At 34.7% G+C, this 24,936-nt stretch overlaps 1 protein-coding gene across 2 annotated transcripts in view; it reads left to right on the forward strand.

The window, feature by feature from the left end:
- The window catches only part of LOC146469524 (uncharacterized), a 58,070-nt gene that overhangs the window by 1,910 nt on the left and 31,224 nt on the right, over positions 1 to 24,936 (forward strand). For both annotated transcript variants that reach the window (XM_085123149.1, XM_085123150.1), the window contains exons 4-10: positions 442 to 617; positions 900 to 966; positions 1,402 to 1,491; positions 2,126 to 2,382; positions 3,128 to 3,236; positions 3,847 to 4,071; positions 5,431 to 5,547. In XM_085123149.1, the coding sequence (XP_084979275.1) occupies positions 442 to 617; positions 900 to 966; positions 1,402 to 1,491; positions 2,126 to 2,382; positions 3,128 to 3,236; positions 3,847 to 4,071; positions 5,431 to 5,547 (1,041 nt within the window). The remainder of the gene's footprint in view (positions 1 to 441; positions 618 to 899; positions 967 to 1,401; positions 1,492 to 2,125; positions 2,383 to 3,127; positions 3,237 to 3,846; positions 4,072 to 5,430; positions 5,548 to 24,936) is intronic.

Below are 24,936 nucleotides of genomic sequence, written 5' to 3' on the forward strand. Positions count from 1 at the left end.
CTGCACACACCCCAATGCTCAGGAGTTAGAATGAATCCCAACCAAAATAGAGTTATGGTCAAATAGTTTATTATAAAGGATATTATCTTTAGAGAACTAGGCTGAGCTGAAGTTAGAAGAGCGCAATCAAATATTGATTCTCCTGATTAATAGCTGCAGGGAATGTCATTATAATCTATATGTATGCAGTAGCAAATGTCACACAACGAGCCACAAGAGAGTGAGGTTCGTTCTAGAGCACGAGGTTCAGTCTGTTGGCGAAAAATACAAGAGTCAGGATTGTTCCGATGTTCATTAAGTTCTGGAGAACTGGAATGAAAGTTTCTATTGTTATCGAGCCCTTCTTGTCCTTCGTCGATGAAGATCAAAAATTCCCTCTGTTTTTTATGGTTATTTTAATTAAGCTAGTATTCTGAAATCAAATCTGTTTTCTCGAAATAGGGTCCTACAGATATTGCTGTAAGGGAATTTTCTGTCCATCCTGCAACCTAAAGATGTCTTTAACGATCTTCAACAATGATTACGTCCTCAACTCTTCTTTGCCTATGAACTGCCGAGAATATCATTTCAATATTTCACTGGAAGCGGATGCTAACCCTGGAAACTATCGCATGAAGGTCAGCTCATCACATGAAGACACAATTAGTCTGCAATAACACATTAAGTTAGAAAATGTATGAAATCTAGACCACAGCGAGTTTCTGTCTTTCTTTTATAAATTACTGAGATTGTTTTGGTACGATTTTAGCTTATTCTGTCATCGCGCAAGGCCTGGGTTTAGCGCTCCAGATATTTGTCTACAGGCCATACGCTGTACCGGCAAATAAATATACGAGCAAAGCTGGTAAGGCGTTTGAATGGAGCTTAAATTTACCGATTACCTTTCTCTCACCTTGTAGGTCCACTACTCTTTTGCTGTTGAAAACTTCACAAAACATCGCGAAATAGGCCAAGTATCTGTTACAGGTGGGACTTGAAGAGTTGTCTTTTATTGTTGCCATATAGAAATGAATTCATTAAAGTTATATATTTGAACCTCGGATGACAGAATTAATGAGTGACCGTTGAAGTTATGTACGTTGCGATAACAAAACCTAAAAAAATGTTAGGCTTGAACAATAATTCCAATTAATAACTGCAGGAAGGGTAAGGAATATTTGATTTAATTTTTTTTAACATTAGATTTTTAATTTTTAAGGCACAACCTTGTAGTTTTGTCCAAGTTATTTCGCTGAGGACAAAGCCCTAGGTCGATACAGAGCGTTTGGCTATTCATTAGAAAATCAATTATTTAATATAATTGGCAATGATGCTCAAACCACTTTCCATTCTCACACACATTTTGCCGACACTTTTTCTTTATAATAAAATCGTTTACTGGCCTTTAAATTTTAATGTCAGCTGCTCTTCTAAATGAATGTACCTTTTCTGATGGGTTCTGCCACTGGAAGCCAGTTCGCCTTCAAGGATCATCGTGGAAAACAGATGGAGGTATTTAACGAAGAAATCTAAAACTTCTTGCAAGTTTTAAAGCATGTATACAGTAAGTCACTGCAGTTTGATGAACAGTCCCCTTCAACCAACATGACCTGTGTTCTATTCTAGCTTAATTGATGTCATATGTAATTTGATGTTGTTGCGGGTTCTATGATTAAATCTGTTTTTTGGCGTCGGAACCTCAAAATCACTAACACCTCCCAATTCCAAGGCAAGAAAGAAAGGCATTTTAGTTTCGGTTATAGTACTGGTATAATGTTGAATATTTACTGTGAAGAAGTAGCTTGGAGATTCCAGATAGTATTGCTGAGGAGCAGGGAACCAAATGGTGGATTCTATTCTTTTCCGAAAAAAAAAATCCTTTTTGATAACATCTGAACTTCTCTCTTTGAGGTCTTTAAGGACACCAGACTCGAGGAAAATTACTCCCGCAGAGTATCCTTTAAACCCCTATGGTTAAATACTTTGTGCCGTCGTTTTTCACTTAGTTGTAGTCTAGTGGGATGGGTTCTTATAATCAGACCTATTATATGGTGATACAATATAAACGTCCTGTGAAACTAGTTCTATAAATTGAAGACAGTTTGGTCAATAGCAATTTTTTCCGTATTATTTTATATACCATTAGTTTACCAGGGGGCGTACTTAGTTGGTGTCAGCAACGCGTCTCTTGAAAGTTCTTTGCTACCTTGGAAGGAAGCCTACAAAAGAACATTCACCTGTCTACAGTTTAAGTACATACTACGTGACAAAAACGCTGGCTCCTCTCTTCAAATTTACGTTGGTACGCAGGAAAATATGGCTGTGCTCTGGAGGCTGAGTGGTTACCATGGAAATAAGTCATCCCAGGCTCAGATATCATGGGAATCGAGAAGAGATATTATGGTACAGAAATGTTTTACTATTTACAAAAAAAGAACTAAATCAAATTTCTTTCGTATTTAACGTCACAACCGGTTTCTAGCACAAATCTATGCACTACTTTCATTCAGAATTTATTTTAAGAGTAAAAAACGTTATTACTCTACTAGCATCGGAAGCAAAGGTTTTCTTGTTCATAAGGCGTTAAACACAGCCAGCTATCGAACCAAGCGTTTCTAACTGTCTCATAACTGAAAAAGAGAGACAGTGTAAGGACAGTAACAATATAAGAAATTTGTGATTACATAGTTAACACAGTTTCAACTGAGTGCTGAAGGTAATTTCGTGTTTAATTTGGTCCTGCTTTACTACGCTCTGTGATTGGTTCACAAATTTTGCGCCACTTTCCCCACCCCACAAAACAAAACCCAAACTAATCTCGACCTTCACTCACGCATTTTCACGCGATTGGCTCCGTTTACATGTATTTACTTCGAATATGATTGGTTCACCTCGCTGTTTATATCTGCTGTGATTGGACAGAGAAACAACAATCGGAAAATTTTGGTCAACTTAGAAAAAACATAAGTACGTAAATTATGATCAATTAGAAAAAACACAGGTCAAAACACTTCTCAATTTCGATACTGCAAGGAGATAATGTGGAACTGTCCCACACTAAATGCTTCCGGTTGATTCTCAGAATCACAAAGATTGTTTCGTTTCTTAAGAGAAATAATTGTAGTGCATGCTTACTCTTTCATTGAAGATTGTTGTCGAAGGCAACGCAGTCAGCAATGGAACAGTCTCGGTTGTGATTCAGGATGTGAGAATCTCAACAGACGTCTGTGAATTTCATCCTCCTTTTGCAATGCCAGGTTAGTGTAACTTACACCGGGTAAAAGATTACCACTCAAAAAAATTGAAAAAGAAAAACTTTCAAAAAGAAGACCGGATGTTACAACATCTAAATTTCACATTTTTACTTCCTTAGAAGCAAATAACTTTCAACAACTCTTGAAATTGCTAAATCTGCTTCTGTTACATCGATTTACATCAAGGTGATACAATCTTTTTACTTTGGACGCTTGTGAAGCTGAAAGCTTGGAAGCAAAAATTGCTTTTCCGCTATTCTACATTTAGCAAAGATTGCGATCCAACAGTAAAAGGACAACGACGATGAAATTTCGCGTGTTTCCCGAAAACGCCTGTTTTGCAGACTACAACGATGGCGTGCTGTTCAATTGGATTGTTAATAAAGGAAATTGAATGCATGTCGAGAACCATTTCATGTGCGACCACTGGATGTGGCAGTGTACATGTATACAAGGTGAAGGACCCTGGCTTTAAAAGGCATCTCATACAATCAAAATAACCACCTCCTAAAAATTACACCTATGTTATGTATTCAATTTCAAGACTGAATTTTCTCTGAAAAACGGTACCGATAGTTCACGGGCGTTTCAGTAAACATTAGTTGTTTTACAGGTCATCTGTGTAGTGAGGAAGAATTTCAGTGTGAGAATTTTCAGTGCGTTAAGAAAACTGCTGAATGCGATGGCGACTTCAACTGCTTAGATGAATCTGACGAGAAGAACTGCAAGTGTCTAAATCACCAGTTTACGTGTTCATCTGGTGACTGTCTGTCCCCAGAAAAATTGCGAGATGGCACAAACGACTGTCCTGATGGCCAAGATGAAAAGGAAACACATGGTAAACTTTACCAAATTTCTCTTCTTTTGAAAAGATTTCACAGACCCCATTACTTTGCTTTGCTTTTTTTTTTCATTTGAATTAATAATTTTCATAGTAAGGCTATTCCCAAATAAAGCACATTTTTTTAAGCAGCAAAACATGTTTAGACAGACCAACGGATGACTAATTGGAATTGTTAGATCATGAGAGTTTAAGCTATTTGTTAACTGCACGCAGAAATAACAGTTTACATTTTTTGCGTATCTCGCGTTCTTTTAAAGGTTTTCTAAATTTCTTTCCAATGATTAATGTCTCCATACTTGACTAAATCAAAAAGTGAGAGACCCAAAAACTTTACCGTGACCCTATTCAACCTGGGGGTGACTGAGCACAAAGTGCTCTCGCGTTTGGAATATTAAATTTTTTAAATATTGCTGTAAATACCACCAAACTGCGTGATTTCTCTAACCAATTAGCTGGCAAACATTTGGCGTAAAATTTGATCGGTTTTCCACGTGCCATGACGTTTTCGTGGTAACAAAATATTGGCTGTAGTATACTTGATGGGAAACTTCCAATGCGCTCATATTTATTTATTTACTTTTAAAAGAGCCAATAACAGCAAAATAATAATTAACAAAGTACAAATACTAGACGAAGATAGCACATCCAAATATGTTTCTTTTGAGGTCCTCAACAGGGCGTGATGACGTCAAATGACGTGTTATTACGTTATGATTGCCAAATGGCGGCCATCTAGATCTTGAATCCGCCATCTTGGATTTCTGGATTTCCCCAAAACTTCAGGAAACCGCAAAATTGAACGAAAAATAATCAAAACCAATTACACTAACATGACCTAAAAACATAAAAGTTACAGCAAGAAAACTAATTTTCCTTCGTTTTAAAAGGAATCTCTATTGATTCAATATTGTGCGTATTCTTTCACTACAATGAAGACGTTGATTTATGTCTAGCTTGTCAGTTGGGCCTGATAAACACGTTTATTACCGCAGATACATAACATTTTTCAAAGGGTTTCTCAGTTAAATATTATTCGCTTTGAAGAAGAAAATGTCCATCGCGCGAGTTGAAGCCTTAACAAAGCTGAGCTTTTGCTTTCATTTCGATGTGAGAGATTAAATGCCAAGTCATTATACATTTTTCGTACACTTCGTGTTCTTATCTCACTCTTTTTAATAAAAGTGAGTGGGGCAAAAACAGTTTCAGAAATTGAATTTTGCTATATTTCTGGTGAACTGGATGAATAAACTTAAAGAATTACTAACTATTATAAGTACACCGTATTTTCAGTGAGATGCCTTGTGTTTGTTTAATCACTTTAAATTTAATGATTATTTATTGTTCTATGTAAAGGGATAACCGGCTTTGAAGATGGTTTCCTGTGCTTCAATGGAAAGCAAATCGCATGGTCCCAGACATGCAAGAAAACTGGTGGATGCATTGATGACACTCACTTGCCATCCGTCTGTGGTAAGATAAAGAAAATTTTTTCGTAGTGTAATTGTTTCTGCATTGTCAAGAAATAAGTAGAAAAGCGTACCATTTCTAATTTACAATCCTACTTAATGTTCTTTGGATCAAGAAATCATGATTACCAAATACCCAATCTCGTAACCAGAGTCCTCAGGCTCTTTGGCCAGCGGTTTGTCGCCAGGAGGGACTCTGGAGAATTCGAAAAAAATTAATGTTTTTTGATTGGCTGCCCCGCAACGGCTTGCATGGTTTTACCGTAAAAATCCTGCGGTAATAAAATTCCAGTACTCCAAAGTCTCTCCTGGCGACCAACCGCTGGCCAGAGAGCCTGAGGAACCTGGGTACGAGATTGTCAAATACCCAGCTCACCTGGTTCTGCATTAAATTCTACACGTCAATACTTTCTAGGTCATGTGGTCAAGGCTAGAGATTTAGGATAGGAAGATACAATTTTTGTTGTTTTAAATATTTCAACTTTAGGTAAGGCTGTCTTGAAATATATATTAAAAATTGTAAACAACGACACAATGTTTAGTTTAGATGTTTCGGATGCTTCAGTATCCATTGTCAGTTCAAGGATGTTTATATTCTACTGCTACGAAAATTCGGTGACATTGTCTCGAAATAGTTTATAAAATACAATTATGAACTGCTGATACATGAGTAGTTAGATATTTAGGCATATAGGCACACTTTTGAAAATATCACTGAATTCATACCTGATTCAACAATGAACTCAAAAACCTAAATTTAGGTTTTTCAAAAACCTAAATTTTTATCCTCGTTTTTCAAAAAATGACACCAAACTGATCCCCAACTCACAAACAATCATCGATTAAATCCAACCAACTCATCAATCGCTGATTTGAATGATGAATACAATATTTTTGAACACCAATTTGGATATAATTAACCTGTTATGAAGAAAAAAATAATCATAAATAATTCAAATTTATGGATGTTGTGTGACTGGATGTCGTTACTGTCACGCTTGACGTTGTGTGACAAGTCACGAAAATGGACAAAACCCTAGACGTGGGGTGCTCGGTTGGCTGTTTACTTGCCTGGCCCCAGCCAGGTCTTTTTCCCGCCGCTGGACAAATGCGGCTGTCCCTTCCCAGTTTACCTCTGGGACAGAGGTTGAGTCCTGGGACGAACTCTGAGCACCCCGCTGTAAACCAGTAGGGCCTGAGCGGGCTCACCCTGGAGGTACCGTCTACTGGAAGACATCCCACACTACTCAGTAATTCACCATCTGCACAAGCCGTTAAACAGGTTTCAGTCAGGGGCCAACTGACACCACCCTAAAGCTTCACCAGAGCTTGTGAACTAATATAATAATGGCCTCATTACCTATATATTACACTCAGTTCTGAAATTTTTACACTTGTGGTGCTATTTTTCTGTATATTGCGTAATATTGCTTGATTTGGATTAACACGCATGCGCTTTCATGCAAGTACACGATGACACAACCCAAAGGGGACTGGACACTAGTTTGTTAATACACGTGTCGGCCATTTTGTCGCCATTTTGTGAAGAGGTTGTGTTTTGATGTTTATGGTTCCTGTTTTGGGATTTTTTGGACATTTATTTCTCCACTTTCATCGTTCTGATGTTTGTAGATGCTTTTTGAGGTAAGAATATCATTTATCTTGCACACAACAATAGATTTTTTTATTGGATCGACTCGCTATCGAATATTCGTGAGGCCGTGACTGTATCGAATAGAATGAGCTTATTATTTTTGCACATCGACTAAATCCTTGATTGGGATCCAAGAGTTGAAGGCATCATTGTATCCTTTCCATTTTACCAAAGCTTGTTTCTTCTTGTAATCTCTCCTGATGACTTTATCGATTCTGAATATCTCCTGATTAGCTTTCAATAATTCTGGTTCATAAAAGCTCCCTTTAATATGTTCATCGTTTAGATCTTTCAGTTTATAAGTGATTGGTGTAGTGTATTGAATTTTATCGATAATGAAGACCTCTTCTGTCCAGTTTTCTGTATAACCTCGATCAAACAGCTTTCTTTTATACTTTGATATTCTAACCTTTTCACCAACTTTAAATTTTGCTTGGGATGACAATTGCTTCAAATTGTCATAAAGATTGAAGTAAACAGTTCCTTCATTCTTTTTCTTAGATGCTTCTGTCGGTGTCATTTTTATTGAACTGTGTTTAGTGTTATTATACTGATTCAATATTTCAGGCAAAATATCCAGATACATTGTATTGCCTTGAGCAGTGAATCGTTTCCACATTTTATTTTTAATCGTTCGATTCCACCTTTCCACCACTGATGACTTTTCTTCATTTTCAGTCGAATACAGTGTAATGTTATGTTTATTGAGCAAGTCTTTGAAATGTTTGTTGTAGAACTCTGAGCCTTTATCAGTCCACAGATACTTTGGTTTTCGACCCTCTTTGAATATGCTTTGAAATGCTGTAGTTATGGTCTCACCTTTTTTATCTTTTAATGGGACAATCCAACCGTATTTACTGAAAACATCTATAGTCATTAGAAGATACCTACTACCTTTATTCCATTTACTGAATTGTTGCATTTCAACAAGGTCAGCAGCCCATATTTCATCAATATTATTTACAATAACACGCCGCCGAGTAAAGTTACGCCTTATGGGTTTATGCAGCTCATTAGCTAATTTTTCTTGCCAGTTTTCCTCTTTACCCGACGGCTTTTGACGTTTTTTGGAACCCCAAGACCCAGTTTCTGTTTTGTATTTATTGCATTTCTTGCCAATCAATGTCCCCATTGTCGTTCGGAATATGGAACAGCATCCAATGACTTTACCATCTTTTTGTCAGCTTTTAATTTACATTTTTTGTCATCTTTGCAGACTGAATAATCAACATCATGTTGCATGGCTATTGCATCTGTTTTGCCTGTTGGTTTATCATATATTTCCAATATTTGCCCTTTTTTGGGGTTATATTTTACTTGTTTTTCCAAATCATTGTATGGACCAGTGTATTTATGTCCGGGCAGTACCCAACCAGCCTTTGGCTTCGGTAATTGTCCAATCATTTTGTGTATATCAATTGAACCACCGCTTTTGGGTCGTCCTTTGATTCCCTTTTCATACTCATCCCAATTTGGTGGATGCCAACCAATTGAATCATAGCTTGAACAACTTGGTGTGTTGTGATATTTGCTTCCAATCTTGACCATGCTTTCACAAGGATAATCTTTGTATTTTTCTAATGTCTTTTTCCCAGCCTTGCCAGACCAAAATTGACTCGACAATATGCCAGTGTCTGTGCTAAATGCACTTTTGGCAATGTCTCCAGATTTGTATCTATCAAAGACTTCCTTTGTTGATGGAATTAATGTTCCAACAACATCCATTGACGCAACCTTACCTGGTGTACCGAGTTGTTCCAAAATTGTATTCAAATTACCACCATCAAGTTCTTTTCGGTCAGTTTTGTACCTTCTTTTTGGCCTTACTTTGGTTGATAATTTATCAAACATCTCTGATCCAGTCTTTTGAACAAAAGGTGTTGCTTTAGAGATAGCATAATCAATAGCTTTTTTCTGCAATTTAGGGTTTCTAAGTGCTTCAGACCCATAATATCGACCCATTTCAACTGCTTTCTTTCCCATCCATGGTAATGCATGTTGAATTAACATATCAGCACCAGTTGATGCTAAAGTATCCATTATGCCCGCCCCTTCGAACGGGCTATTTAGTTTCCCTGTTTTTTAACAAATTTGGTTTTAATTATACCACATTCAGCACATGTACAGAAGAACATGAGCCGACCATTTTTGGCTTGCTTGTAACCTGCAGGCTCAATACATTCAGTTTCTTTCTTTTGTTTAACACAATATGATTTGACCATTTTATATCACTATATTAGATTAATTATCATCAGAGTCAGACTCATAATCCGTCTCATAATCCTCTGACTCAGAATCTGTTACCAATGTACACCATAAACATAATTTTCCTGAAAATTCTGTGTATTCATCACACTCTTCACAATATCTTATATCAACCATTATACAAATTAATTAGATAATTTTTTAAAATATTGGATTATAAAATTATGATTGACACTTTGATTGTTCATGTCAAAATGTGCATTGTGGATTGTTTTCAATATACTTGTACCCTTTTGTCTCTCAAATAAATGATACAAACACCAATAGCCACTTAATACTGAATCTCTTTCCTGGATTTCATCACCTGAATACATTAATCGTTTGCCACTTGTTGACATGAATTGCATAATTTCTTTTGGCATAATTAACCCAAAACTATCAAAATATTCTACATATTTGTCTCCGTTTCGATACGCAACCCAATGTGTACCTGCTCCAATCTGTGAATCCAGGTTAATGATACCAACTTCATCTTTTTTCATCTTTTGTGGTAGATTATCTCTGCTGTAAATGCCTCTGAAGTGTTTAATTTTGAGTTTTTTGACCCAATCAATGAGTTCAAAGTTACTGAGTGGTTTATTTATGAATTTCACAGAATGTCTCCGATTAATGGAATCTCCTTGAATGGACTGTTTTTGCCTAATAACAGACCTTTTCCTTTTTTGGTTTTTTTTTTCCCTTTGCCATATTGATCCCATGTACCGAAAAATGGAGGCGGCCTATAATTAACTGGTAGGACCAAACCACCATCTTTTTTGGTTGTGTTTGGAACAAAAACTGGGACCGATCTTCTGGATCTACTTTTATCCACCTGCAAGCCTTTACCCATTAATGCATTCAAAACCATTGGAATGCCAATTGAAGCCAATAATGTCCCCAAAAAACCTCCTGATTGTGTCTTAGTTGGTTTAATTACAATCTGTCCACCAGTATGTATTGCATTGACAATTTGCTTCTTTTGTGCTTCAGTGAGCCAATCTTTGTATTTTATTAATTGATCAATTTTATTTTGAGGAATGAGGAAACCACCAACTTGTCCTCTACCAAATATTTTATTGACACCCACATTTGCAAGCCCAGAAAGTGCTCCAGTAGCTAGTGGTCCAACTGCTTTCGTTGCCATTGGTAGCAATCTTGTGCCAATTTTGAATAATGATGTCCAAAGACTGCCTCCTTGTTGTACAGCTTTTCGTATCTGTGTTTTGCTTATTTTAATATCTGCTCCAGTTTTGTTTTGTATTGCCTTTTTCAACCTATTTATTTGTGTATTGGTTAACATCAGCTGATCCGGTCCAGTTAATTCAGAATTTGATAATCTTATTGTTATTGCTGAGTTGTTTTTTAATGCTTTTGCTAGTTTATCTTTTTGCCCAATTGATAGGTTTACTCCATGTGAATGATAAGTTGTCATATCTTTTATATAACTAACGTTACATTAAAAATTTATTCCATTTATCGAAACAATAGTTTGCCATCTTTTTGAATGAGCTCAGCGTCTTGTTCATATAATGTCAATGCATAAACTGAATATGCAGTTGCAGTTGTGCCAGATAATTCATAGTGGAATGTCAGCTTTGTGGTACCATCTTTGATATCCATTTTTTGTTTTGTTAAATCGAAATACAAGAATGGGAATAGTGTTTTGAAGTTATTGATATTCAACAAAGTCCCCTGACTGTATTCATTATTTGCATGCACATATTTGAGGACATCTCTGTAAACTCGAGTCAAATCAGCCTCTGGAGTGTAATGTACATCAGGATATTCATTGCCATTAGCCACAGATAAATGACAATTTAGCAATGTTCTGGGATCTGTTGATACACTAAATGTATTGTACAAAAATGGATTTACTGTTTGTGCAGCAAGATTTGCATCATTGATAATGAAAACAAACACATGTCTTGGCTTTGAAATCCCACTTGTTATCTGAAAATGGCCACTTCTTTGTGTTGAAGAATTACTTCTCTCAATATTTTCTCGCAAATAAACCCATTTATGAGGCTTCAAAAACTGACTCATATACAGTGATTGTCCTTCTGAATTGAAAGTGATTCGTGGTACAATAAGCTCCATTCTAGTAATAATTACACGACAATCAGTCCCAGCTTGCCATATTAGAATAGTATCAGATTCAATCTGCAAATTTAATTCCAATCTTGTTGATGGCAATAACTCATCCATCAATGCTTCAAAGAATGAGTATCGATTCAATGGTATTTCTGTATTGACAACCACTGATAGACCCAAAAGTGCTTTTCTTGCAGCAAATCCTTTGTTGAACAAAGCTTGTACAGGTCTCTCTTCAGCACTTCGGCTTGTATCCAGATAGAAAAACTCATTTGTTGCTGTCGATTGAGCATATCCTGGACTATATTCCAATAGATTCTTAATATCTACACAATGATTTGCATCATTACAATCATATACCATTTTACCATTTAATCTTACATCGAAATCATGTATAAGACTGTGTGAACCATTAACAATACCATTATGGTCTTCAGCTGCTATATTCACATTTTCCATTGTTTGGACTTTAAAACCAACTGATATTCTTGCATTATACCAATCAAATGGTGTTACTTCTCCTGTGTTGTCAAAAACAAAACGATAACCATCTTTCTTTTGTGACCTATTATTTCCTGGATTACCAGTATTCAATGGTGTCTCCAATTGGAAGAAGACATCTTCATATCTCTCAATGTATTTTGGATTTCTGAATGATTTCATTTATACAGATATGTTACATTATTTTCATTTTCTCCTTCTTTTGAGTTTTCCACCGGATATCATCCTATTGACTCTCTCAGCTATTTGAAAATCAGTCAGTGGCTGCTCCATTTTTGGTTGGCTCATTGTCACTGATTTTGTTTTGGAAGGTTGCTTTTTGCTCAATAATTGAATTATTTTATCACCTGCTTTATTACCAGCAAACTCACCAGTTTTGGTGACTGCTTTTTCAGCTGCAGTTTTGGCTCCTTTTTTAGCTAATTCTTTTGCTGTTTTCCCGAAAAGTTTTGAACCAACTGATCTGAAAACATCTATAATTCCTTCACCATGGATATGTTTCATCGCATAACGACCCAATTCTGGGTCAAAACGTGGCTTAAATTCACTTTGTCGTACCATATATTGATATATTATATTAAACTAGACCTGAGAATCAAGCTCATGAACCAGTCAATGCCATTCAAGTCAATTGGCCGACCCAAAGCGTCAGTCACTGTTATCCCCATTTCTGAAATAATTGATTTGGAAACTGGGCTGAATAATGCTCTTTTTGGCTCAAAAGTAAAGGGATAACTCCTTGTTAAATTGTCAGTGGGTATCATTATCAGTGTATTTGTGAATCGTCCATCACTGAGGCTATCAGTTATTATATCACAATTAATGTTCAAAACGTCAATATCATTGGTAATATTTGGCAATTTTGTCCCATGTTCAGTTTGGTTAATTAACTTTGGTTCAAATCCAATAAGTGCTCCAAAATAAGAGTTTCTAATATCAAGCTTCCATTGGTTGTCCAGCTCAATGACAACTCTATATGATGAAAGCACAAAATATAGATTGATGCCCTTGCTGGAAGATGGTTTATCTCCATTTTGAATTATTGATTGAGTGATATAATTATCAAGATCATCATATGAATACATTCCATCAACAAATGTGATTGTCTTCCATTTTGTACCATTATCTGGGCTGTATTTTATTGTATTATTGTTGTATCCTGCATTGACATTATGCCACGAGTATGTCATTGAAACTCGATCAACAGCTAGCTCATGTCTCATTGTTGTGTCAAGCTTCAATGGTGGATCAAATTTGATAATAAAGTCTTCAGGCCGACTTCGGCCTATTTTTTGTCGGTTAACAGATGAAATATGTATCGCCCTTTCTTCCGTGACTTGTTGCGCCCTCCCTTCGCAAAAACTGCTAAATATCAGGGGAGTTTCAGAATAAACGGTGCTCGAACTTATAACACCATCCCGAGAACCATTAGAACCAAACTAAAGTGCCATCTTAAGCTGTAACGCCCGCGGTACATGCTGCATTTATAACTTAATTATTTGTCTAGTTTTTTATTTGCTTTTTTTTTTGTTTCAATGTTTTGTGTTTTGTCTTGTGCTGTGTCAGGGCTCCATTTAAACTAGCTCTGCTAAATTGGATGCCCCTGGATAAATATTGAATTAAATAAAAAAAAAAATTTGATTGTATATTGTTGCAATAAATCAATGAGTTGTTTGTTGTTTATCAAGCCAAGTTGATTCAATTTATGGGCTATTTGTAAAAATTCCTCTTTGACTCCATGATTGCCAGCCAAAATGGATCCACCAAGCAATTCCATTCTGTCAATCAAATCATTAGCATCATTGAAATAAACAACACCAGAGCCCAATTTCTTGAATTTTTTGCTGGAGTTATGGATTGGAATCTCACTGAGTTGGTTCAATTCATCAAATACCATTTTGGCAATATCACTGTATTTCTTCTTTGAATTAAATCTCTTGGTCAATAAATCGATTGTATCGAAATCAACCTTTTTGTCCATAACTTTGCGTTTATCTTTTGTTGCCACAAGTCTGAGTTGTCTCATTAATTTTGGAATATCAATCATCAGTCCACCATATTTCCCAGAAGATGATATTTTGTATGCATTTCTCTTTGGTTGAGTATAACCAGAACCTTTTTTGATGGTTTTCATTTCTTCTGGGATTATTTTAATGCGCCCTCTGTATTTTTGCAATAATTTTATATCTTCATCTATTTTATCAATTTTGTCTTTAGTCTTGGTCTTTCCTTGGCCCTTGGATAAAGGACCCTTCTTTATTCCAAGTTTTTTCAACATCTTGCCAATATTAGCATCGTAATCCTTGATGTCAATATCTCCTTGCATAGAAGCTTGGAGAACAGAACTCGGAGGTGCACGATCGTATTGCATCAATTTTTGGAACTCATCATCATCAAAACCAGCATCCAAATTTGACATTGCTGGTTGATAGCCAATTGGTAGCTTTGCTTCTGGTAATTGTGGTTGTGGTTTTGTTTCTGGTTGATAAGTTAACATAGCAATGTCTTCCAAACCTGAAGTCAACGCTTTTTGGTTTTTCTCCAATTGTTCAATCAGTTTGTCTTGTTTTTCATCAATTGTTTGTTTTGTTTCCTCTTGAGCTTTAATAATTGGTTTGAAAGTTTCTGATAAACCTTGTTGTAAATCTTGTTTATCATGCTTGTACTCCTTCAATGTATCTCTAACTTGTTTGGTTATTGTTCCAGCCTTAATCTTGGCTTCAGATAGTTGTTTTAATCTATGTAGATCCATTATATTATTAACTTATATTAACTTTTCTCAACTTATATAATGTATTGATATACATGGAAATCCCAAATTATGACAGACATGATAAAAACACTAATTTCAAAAGATTGTATGGTTACACGCCAAGTGACACGTTTCGGATGTTAATATGTGGTAATTCAGGATCTGGAAAGACAAATTTATTGTACCATATGCTGATGAAACCACTTTTGTATTATGATAGAATACATTTATATGCCAAAAATTTGGAGCAACAAAAATACAAGGATATGATTCAAACATTGACTGATATATCAAATAGTGTCGGGTATAATGTCCTTGTTTGTAGCAATGATGATATAATTCCAGAGGAGGAATTGAAGGATGATGATGCCCAGAAGATAGTCATATTTGATGACTTTATTTGTGAAAAAAACCAGAAACCATTGATTGATTATTTCATTCGTGGCAGACACAAAAACTGCTCTGTTATTTATCTGAGCCAATCGTTCTACAAAACACCAAAAGATATTCGACTCAATTGCTCTCATTTCTGTGTCTATGACTTTCCTAGCAGCAATGAAAGAAGTCTGATATCTCGTGAGTTGGGAGTCGACAAGGATAAATACATTAAAGCAACAAACGAGCCATTTTCATTTCTATATGTTGATAAGCCCATGAAAAGAATTAACAGGAATTTTTATGGAACAATATAACCAAATGATATAAATGGGAATATTCAACGAACATAGTTCATCGTCTTCTTTCACAACGGTTCCTCTTCAAGGAGCCGCTGGGCCTCAAGGAATAGGGTTTAAATTGACCCAAAATGGCAATTATGATATACAAAACAAAAAACTTGTTAATGTTAAACAAGGAGCTGATCTCAATGATGTTGTCACAAAGAGCCAAATACAATTGCTGGATAATGCTCCTGGTAATGTACAAGCTGATAAAGCAGTAATTTACAGCAATACTGGTAGTGTTCATACCAATAGTATTTATCTACAAGACACGCCAGACGGTGCTGGCAGCTCCAATGATGTTCGATTATTGACTGAGCATCAGTCTTATGAAAACATTCATCTTAATATACCAGATTTGAAAAACTTTGATGGCCATGGTGGACGAGCTAAAAGTGAAATAATGGTTACATCAACAGAACAACATATCACTGGACGGAAAACATTTTTTGATATTAGTGTTTTAAAACCCGATAATAACGATCAAGCGGCGAATAAAAAATATGTCGATGATGAGATTAAAAAAATACCATCACCTGATTTATCTACATATTTGAAAAAAGATGGCACTGTTGAAATGACTGGAAATCTGGATATGGGTAATCAACAAATTACTAATCTTGGAGCCAATATACAAAATACATATGATGTCGTTAATTTAGGTTTCTGTGATACTAAATATTTACAAAAAGTCTCCAATAGTGACCTCGATATGGACAATCATAAAATCAAAGATATGGCTCAACCAACTGATGATAACGATGCTGTTAATAAACACTACGTTGATCATAACTTTCTCAACAGGTTAACACCCAATGCTCTTGGTGGTGAATTAGATATGAGAGGTCATAAAATAATCGTTCTTGGAAATCCTTCCAATCCCAATGATGCTTCCACTAAAGCATATGTTGATACAGAAATAGCTAAAATACCATCTGTTGGAAGTGATTTGAGTGTATATTTGAAAAAAGATGGAAGTGTTGCAATGACTGGAAACCTTGATATGAATAATAAACAAATCAAAGATATGGCTCAACCAACTGATGATAATGATGCTACTACCAAAAAATATTTTGATGACAAATTGGAGCAAAGTCATCTTGTCAGCAGCCATAAAACAAATGAATTCAAATATCTTACAGATACCGATGAAAGCAGTTCAGAATATAATATCACAGTGAATGGAATAGCTGCTTTCAATCAATCCCCACATCAGAATAAAAAAGCTTATGATATCACATTGATTAAAGACAGTGGAAGTAATGATTACAGATCAAGGATAGGTTTCAATATTTATACTCTTGCTATTGGAACATACACAATTGTGTTTGAATTCTACCCACCAGAAATGACTAATATTCAATTATCATGTGATGCTTCTGAAGCATACATCCACAAAGCTGTACAGCGTGATTTCACTGCTTATAGCAAGCTATTGGTTCAATTCAATAACAACAGCAAACAAACTCCAAATTACATCTATTTGACGATGCATGGAACAGCTACAGCGACTCCAGTACAATGTCATCTGGTTGTTTATGGGGTGAAAGATTGGTCAGATAGCGTTTATCCAGGAGTGTATGACGGCTTGGACAATGTAATGTTTGAATATAAAAATGGAGATATGGAGATGAAAGTCAATTTGGATATGAATAATAAGATTATTTCTGGTTTAATAAATCCGTTATATGATTCTGAAGCAATGAATTTGGGTTATTTTACCAACTTATTCAAAACGAAATACACTGGAACTATTGCCAGTGGTGTTTTCCAAAGAACAAATCCAACAAATAATTTTCAAATCGCTGCTGATGGAGATAACTTTTTCAATCTATACTCCATTGTTTTCCAAAGCAATCAACAAGTTGCAAATGCACAAATTTTGATAAATGGGAAAAAACAAGGTGAAACAACCAACACTGACACATACCACAGAATTGGAAACATAATAAGTGGAAGCAATACATTCGCTTTGCCTAAATCAAGGAAATTTGTCAGTATTAGTTCTATGTCAATATTGGATAATATTGGAGCAGGAACTGCTGTTAATGGAACTTTTGAATTGAAAGTATTATACTCTGATTTTTTTGAAAGATATCATGCTGACAATAAAAGTTGGTTGTCAAATATTGAAACTTCAAGTGTTGTTAACGGCAACATAAAAAATGGAGTTTTTGAAAATGTTCATGGTTACAAATTTGGAACATTAGGCCCGGTTAAAATAAAAAATATTGTAATTAATACAAAAAATCATTACCAAGTTTCTTTTGTCGCCATTGCTAACAGTAAAACTTTATTTTCCCATTTAATACAATTTAATATGAAAATTGGGAGAAATTTTGTAACTACAAATACAACAATCAAACCCATGATAATTCAAATGGGTATTTTTAAAAGAAGACAAGGGTTTACTTCTCCAATTATAAACCAAGAAGTCACAGGAACTTTTGAAATTTATTTATCAACACTATTAATATAATGCCATACATTGAAGATGAAAATGGAAACCATATTCTTGATGAAAATGGAAATAAAATTGAATTCACAGTAACTCATGAAGATTTACCAGTTGGATTTAAATTTAGAGAACCAATACATCTGAATGATGATGGTCATTTGGATACAGAAAACAGACATTTGGTGATAAAAGATGGAGTTAATTCAAATCATGCAATTTCACTCCAACAATTAATTAACAACAATGAGGACATCATCAAACCATATGTTGAAACACAAATACAACAAGCTCTGGCTCAGTTTAAAGCTCAACAAGCTCAGGAAGCTGTAACGTTTCTCAACAATCAAGTTGCAATGATAATAGGAAGAAAAAGTGGTACAATACCAAAAACAAATTACACATGGATAAAATTATTGAGTAAAGATGACATTAAAGGAATCAATACATTGCAAGAGATTATTGCGACAAACACATATATCAGGAGAAATGACAGATATCATCATTCCAAATCCGATTTGGTGTCATCATCATTTGATCAATTGGAATTCTTCTTTGATGTGTCATTTGAAAACTATTATTGCTACTTCAACAATCATCCATCTGATTGGACAATGAAGTATTTTGTTGAATATATTAGGATACAATTACCTGATAATAACTAAATAAAAATATTGTAATCAAATTGTATAATGAAAGAATTGTCAGAATTGCAAGAACACATTCGAACATCAATGATAGATTTTCACCGTAAATTGAGTCTTCCAATATTGCCCAGACAGGAATGCAAGATAAAAAGTATCGTAATATTCACATATTTGCATAAAAAATATTACAACACAGGTTGACCTGATGAAGTTTACAAAGAGTTAATTCATGATGGAATCGGATTAATTGGACCTGGAGATGGATGTTTAACAGCTATTCTCCATCGATTATTTGGTTGGCAACCATATATCAGATCCCATGGAATACTACATGATGCTTATGGTCAATTTTACAACAAATATCATCGTGATAAAGGATACATGTACACCATTAATGAGAAAAAAACATATCCTTGGATGAAAAAATGCATGTTTTTGGGTCAAATAACTGGTCTCTATTATTGCATCAAAAATAAGATAACCATATAATATATGCAAAAGAAGAAATTAATAATTGATTTCAATCATATTTCAAATCGATTATCAGAAGAAGAAATTGATGAATTGAAAGCTTATTACATGTCATATCACAAAAAGATGTGGATGTACAAAAGTGCATACAAAAGATAAAAAAAATGGGAGTTTGCTGGTAATATTTCATCCATTGTGTTTGCAGCTGGTGGTATTGCATCATCAATTGCAACCAGTGGAGCTTCATTATTGGCAATATCATCAGTTTCTGTCGTAATTCAAGCTTATATGAAGCATAAAAATATTGAAATAAGGTTTTATCAATGTCAATATGCTTTTCAAACTTACGGACACTTATTAAATGAAATAAAAGAAGAAGCAAAGACTTAGAAAAACATTTGACTATAAAAAATTGCGATAAAACATTTCGTAAAAACATTATAAAAAGGTTAAAAAACACGACGTTTCGATGTACATTACATCATTATCAAGTGAAATTAAAAATGCAAGATTCCGGCTATAAATACAAAAATGGACAATAGATATTAATTAAAATAGTAGCATTGAAGAATGCTACCGGTTAAACAAAAAGTTTCGCACGTATAGAGTCCGTTTGAGTGTTCAAGCAAGGCTTAAGTTTCTTGATGTACAGCATTTCAAATACCAAACAATCAAATTTGCTCTGACACTTTCTCAAGATGTTAAAATGGCCCTGATTCAATAGGTGTTTGCTCCCGTGAGCTTCAAAAAAATGTTTGCCAATTACCGAGTTCTTGTGCTCAGCAACGCGCTGAAAAAGGTGTCTGGCTGTATAGCCGACATAATCTGCATCGCACAGATCACATGAGAAATAGTAAACAACGCATTGCTGATTCACAATCGACGGCTTAACTTCCCTAGGCTTAAGATCATGTTCTAATTTCCTACTAACAAAAACTGGCTGCAATATGGGGCCAATCTTATTACTTAGGTCGTTAAATTGCCTGCGAACCGCATTGGCAGCTACTTGATCCTTAAAAGGAAGGATAATTCTGATCTTACGACCGCCTTCAGGCTTCTCTTCCGCTGCCTGTTCCGATACATTACGAAGAAAATTACTAATGATGGAATCTATGAGAGCCCTAGGATAATCTAGGCGACTGAAAATTGAGCGCAATTTGTTACATTCTAAATTGAAAGCTTCTGTTGTGGAACATAGAGCGTACGCGCGATGTAACATTGTTTTCACTAAAGACACCTTGTATCGTTTGTCGGTATGGCTATGGTAATGCAAGAGTAAGCCACTGTTCGTTTGTTTCCTGTAAACTTGAGTTTCAAGTTTAGTCCCACACTTGATGATTTCAATGCCAATAAAAGGAATCCTACCACTGACAGGGAGTTCCATTGTAAATTTCATGCTGGGATGGAGACCATTCGGAGTATTGAGAAACTCAGAGGCAGCGTCACCACTAGGCATTTTAGCCAGGGTATCATCCACGTAACGTTTGTACAGGTCAGGCATCAGACCATCACGGGAGAGCTTCTCTTCCAGGTGACACATAAAAACATTAGCCATCAGAGGACCAAGAGGGGAGCCCATGGCCACCCCATCAGTCTGTTCGTACAAAAGACCATTGAACTGGAAAAGCTGGTTGGTTGTAGCAATTTCCAGTAATTAAGTAATAAGATTGGCCCCATATTGCAGCCAGTTTTTGTTAGTAGGAAATTAGAACATGATCTTAAGCCTAGGGAAGTTAAGCCGTCGATTGTGAATCAGCAATGCGTTGTTTACTATTTCTCATGTGATCTGTGCGATGCAGATTATGTCGGCTATACAGCCAGACACCTTTTTCAACGCGTTGCTGAGCACAAGAACTCGGCAATTGGCAAACATTTTCTTGAAGCTCACGGGAGCAAACACCTATTGAATCAGGGCCATTTTAACATCTTGAGAAAGTGTCAGAGCAAATTTGATTGTTTGGTATTTGAAATGCTGTACATCAAGAAACTTAAGCCTTGCTTGAACACTCAAACGGACTCTATACGTGCGAAACTTTTTGTTTAACCGGTAGCATTCTTCAATGCTACTATTTTAATTAATATCTATTGTCCATTTTTGTATTTATAGCCGCAATCTTGCATTTTTAATTTCACTTGATAATGATGTAATGTACATCGAAACGTCGTGTTTTTTAACCTTTTTATAATGTTTTTACGAAATGTTTTATCGCAATTTTTTATAGTCAAATGAAATAAAAGAAATAATGAGAAATGGACATTTTGATAGAGATGATTTGACAAACAAGCTTACTCAAAATGATGATTTCATTTTGGATAATTCGCCGATTGTCGATAAATGGGGTGACAAATATGATAAAAAATATCAGATATTCACTTATGTATGATTAATAATGTGCATGATTTGGGGGCCAATAATGTCCATAATTTTATCCCAATAAACATTGTATAATTTCATTGTTTTTTTGGATTTTGTCAACTCAATTTGGGAAGAATCAATTTTCATAAATTGCAATATTCTATGCAAAAGATATTTCAAACTGATTATTCTCTTTCGTTTGCCATTGATTTGTGGCAAGATTTTGTTTATTTCGACGAATATTTTATGAATTTTGAAATTGGTTGAACAACTGATTTCAACTTTGTTTTTCAAAATAATTTGATCTAATGTATGTGACAAATGGTATTTTCTATTATACACTGTTTTCTTGTATATTTTGAACAAATTGGCATGAAAATTGATGTATTCTGTTTTGTATTCTTCACCAACAACTTGTCCACAAGCAACACACGTTATTTGACATTCCATGTTTCTCAAATTCTGTGGTCCACAACATTCAGGCATTGATTGTTGTGTTTCAACTTTGGATTCATCATGATATCCACAAAATTCACATTCATCTTTGCAATGCAGGAATTGGCACAGAGATGATTCCACCTGCTTGGAAACATCTTTTGGTTTTTTCATTTTATAATTCATTTTTGTATAATTATATTATATATTATAGTTACACAAAAATGTTTTCAAAAATATTGAAACCACAAAAGATGATACAAAGTCTCGAAATCAAATATTTGACAAAAAACAAACCAAATACCACATCACAAAAGATGAGTCAAAGTTTCGAAACCAAATATTCACCAAAAACATTAAAATTAACTATCTCATCACAAAGAATGAGTCAAAGTTTCGAAATCAAATATTTATCAAAAAACAAACCAAATAATTGTTAAAATATTGAAATCACAAATTTTATTACCATGTTTTGATCACAAGTTGATACTATCATTGGATAGCATAATGACCATAGGCCAATGAGTGTATTCCATCAGGATACAAATATCGTTTATCATCAAAACATGACAACGATGTCTTTATTGATTGTGTAACTACCCAATTGATGATTGTTACTTCGGATTGTCTTCATTTGATGGAATAATTGTTTTTCATTAAACAGAACATCTTTGTAATCATCATGATTTATATCATTTTTGATCACATTTTTTTTTATTCCTTTGGCTGTTTTTCCACCATTGTTGTTATCTTTGATGTATGAATACATCTTGGATCTCAATCCCACAAATTCAGTAATGGGTACACCAGCGGCTTCATCTTTGAATTTTCCAATAATTTTTTTATTTGTTGCATCAAAATATTGATGATTTGATGGATAATCCGAGTTATCAAACATTTCTTTTTTATTCCAAAAATCTTGATACACATCTTCGGCTTCAATTTCGTATGTCAAACTATCAGTATCAGTGAATGGTAATTTGGCTTTGTTACCATATTTGTTTTTAACGAAATTGTAATGGAAGTCATACATGAGTGTTTTACTCAAATCAAGGATACACATACCAACGTATGCTGGTCGATTGAGAGTCAATGATTCCTTGATTTTGTGGACTGCAACCAAGTTTTCATGAAAGATTTTGCTATTGATGAATGTTGGTTTGGAAGTCAGTTTCGATAATTGTTTCTCATTAGTCACCAATTTAATGTCTTCCCGTTTTCTGATATTCTCCATGGTTTTACCAAACACTGAGTTATTCATCAGTTTGAAGAAATCTTTCTCAAAAGCATTCTTTGCATTAGTTCTTTGACGAGTATTAAAATCAATATATGACTTCAACCAGGGTGATTGGTCAAATGACAGAACACGGTGGATTTTGGTTAATTTCAATCCCAATTCACGATACAATTGTAAGTTTCTATAATGTAACACATATTTTGTTTTGTTTGCTAATGTTGGTATCAACTTATTGACTTGTCCACTTTTGATTCCAAATTTTTCTGCAATTCTTTGACAATAATCTGACAGCATATCTTGTGTCACTTTGATTTGTTCAGCGCCACATGGATAATCATTATGCAGGTCATGTAATTCATGAGGATATTCCAAATCAACTTCCAATAAATATCCAGTTTTGTTTTTTGCGTCAACTGTTTTCCAATTAATATTTTTTATTTGTTGTTTATTCAACCATTTAAAATTCCCAGTTGGAAGATATTGTGACATAGCCCAACCATAGAGATTATTTGCATCCAAATACATAAGATATTTACTTGTTTCATTGGAATTCCAATTTTGCATGTATTTGTTGTTTGCTTTACCGTATCTATTGGCAATGTAACTGATTCCGCCTCTCATTCCTTTTTCAACGAATTGATACATATCAATATCCGTTATAAGCTCCAAATTGACTTCAGTCATTTTCAACATTGCATCCCAAGATAATCCCGGAGATGTAAAATAATGACATGGATCCAATCTATAATATTCCAAACATGTTTTCCTGAAATTTTCAAATACATCAGCCAGCAATAAAACATCAGATTTGAGATATAAATCATGGTATTCACCCATGGTTTTCAATTGAAATGTATTCCAAACATTTTGTGCATGACTGTATTCTTCATCAGTAATATGTGTATTATTCATTTGACTGAAAAAATCGTTTTGACTCGGTAATTGAGTATCATTGAATTTATCAAAATTACTCATATAATCATACGGATAAACTCCTTTTTGTTTCATTAATTGCAGTTTTTCACCTTTGAAGACTTCATTGGTATATTTGTATGCATCTTCTGGTAGATTTTTTGCAAGATTTGCCAATGATTGATTCATAAACTGTAAACTATCGATAAATACCAAATTATAACCCAACATGAAGGCCATGTATTTCTCCATATTATTTGGGATTACATTAATTTTGTGTTGTCTGGTTTCACCTTTTCTATCCACATAAGTATTGGTCTCAATAATTTTACCAATTTCTTGCATTATAAAATGACTATCATATCCTTTCAAATTATGAAATATTACAGGGATTTTGTCAGTTATTGTAAAATCCCTGTTACATTGATTATGGGCTGAGCCACGGAATTCTCCATTAATATGACAATGATCTCTGACACGTTTATCTGTTTTCTTGTATTTTTTACCACAAAAATGACAAGATGTTGCTTTTTGGAATTTGTCTTCATCTTCTGGAGACATAACTAATGGTTTATTGAATTTGTATTTGATAGTTTGTCTGCAATATTTGACTTCATCAAGCATTGCTTGCATAAATTTGTAAACAGCTTTTTCTCCACGATAATATTTTATTGGTTTGGAATATTTGTCATCATAGCAGCAAACAACTTTGTAACCATAACCGCAATCAGTGTGTTTTTGATAAGCTTCAGTAAAAGATTGTTGGTTAGATTGATTACAACCATGAATTGGCTCAGTGATTGCTTCAAAATCTGCGTATATCACGAATGGCGCTTGCATTTGTTTATTATAATTTGTGAATTCTATTTTGGAACCAATTGGTGGCATTTTAATAGCTTGTTTTCCATTGATTTCCATG

Source organism: Pavona decussata, unplaced genomic scaffold (assembly GCF_977016875.1).
Source record: "Pavona decussata unplaced genomic scaffold, jaPavDecu1.1 SCAFFOLD_122, whole genome shotgun sequence".
Classification (NCBI taxonomy): domain Eukaryota; kingdom Metazoa; phylum Cnidaria; class Anthozoa; order Scleractinia; family Agariciidae; genus Pavona; species Pavona decussata.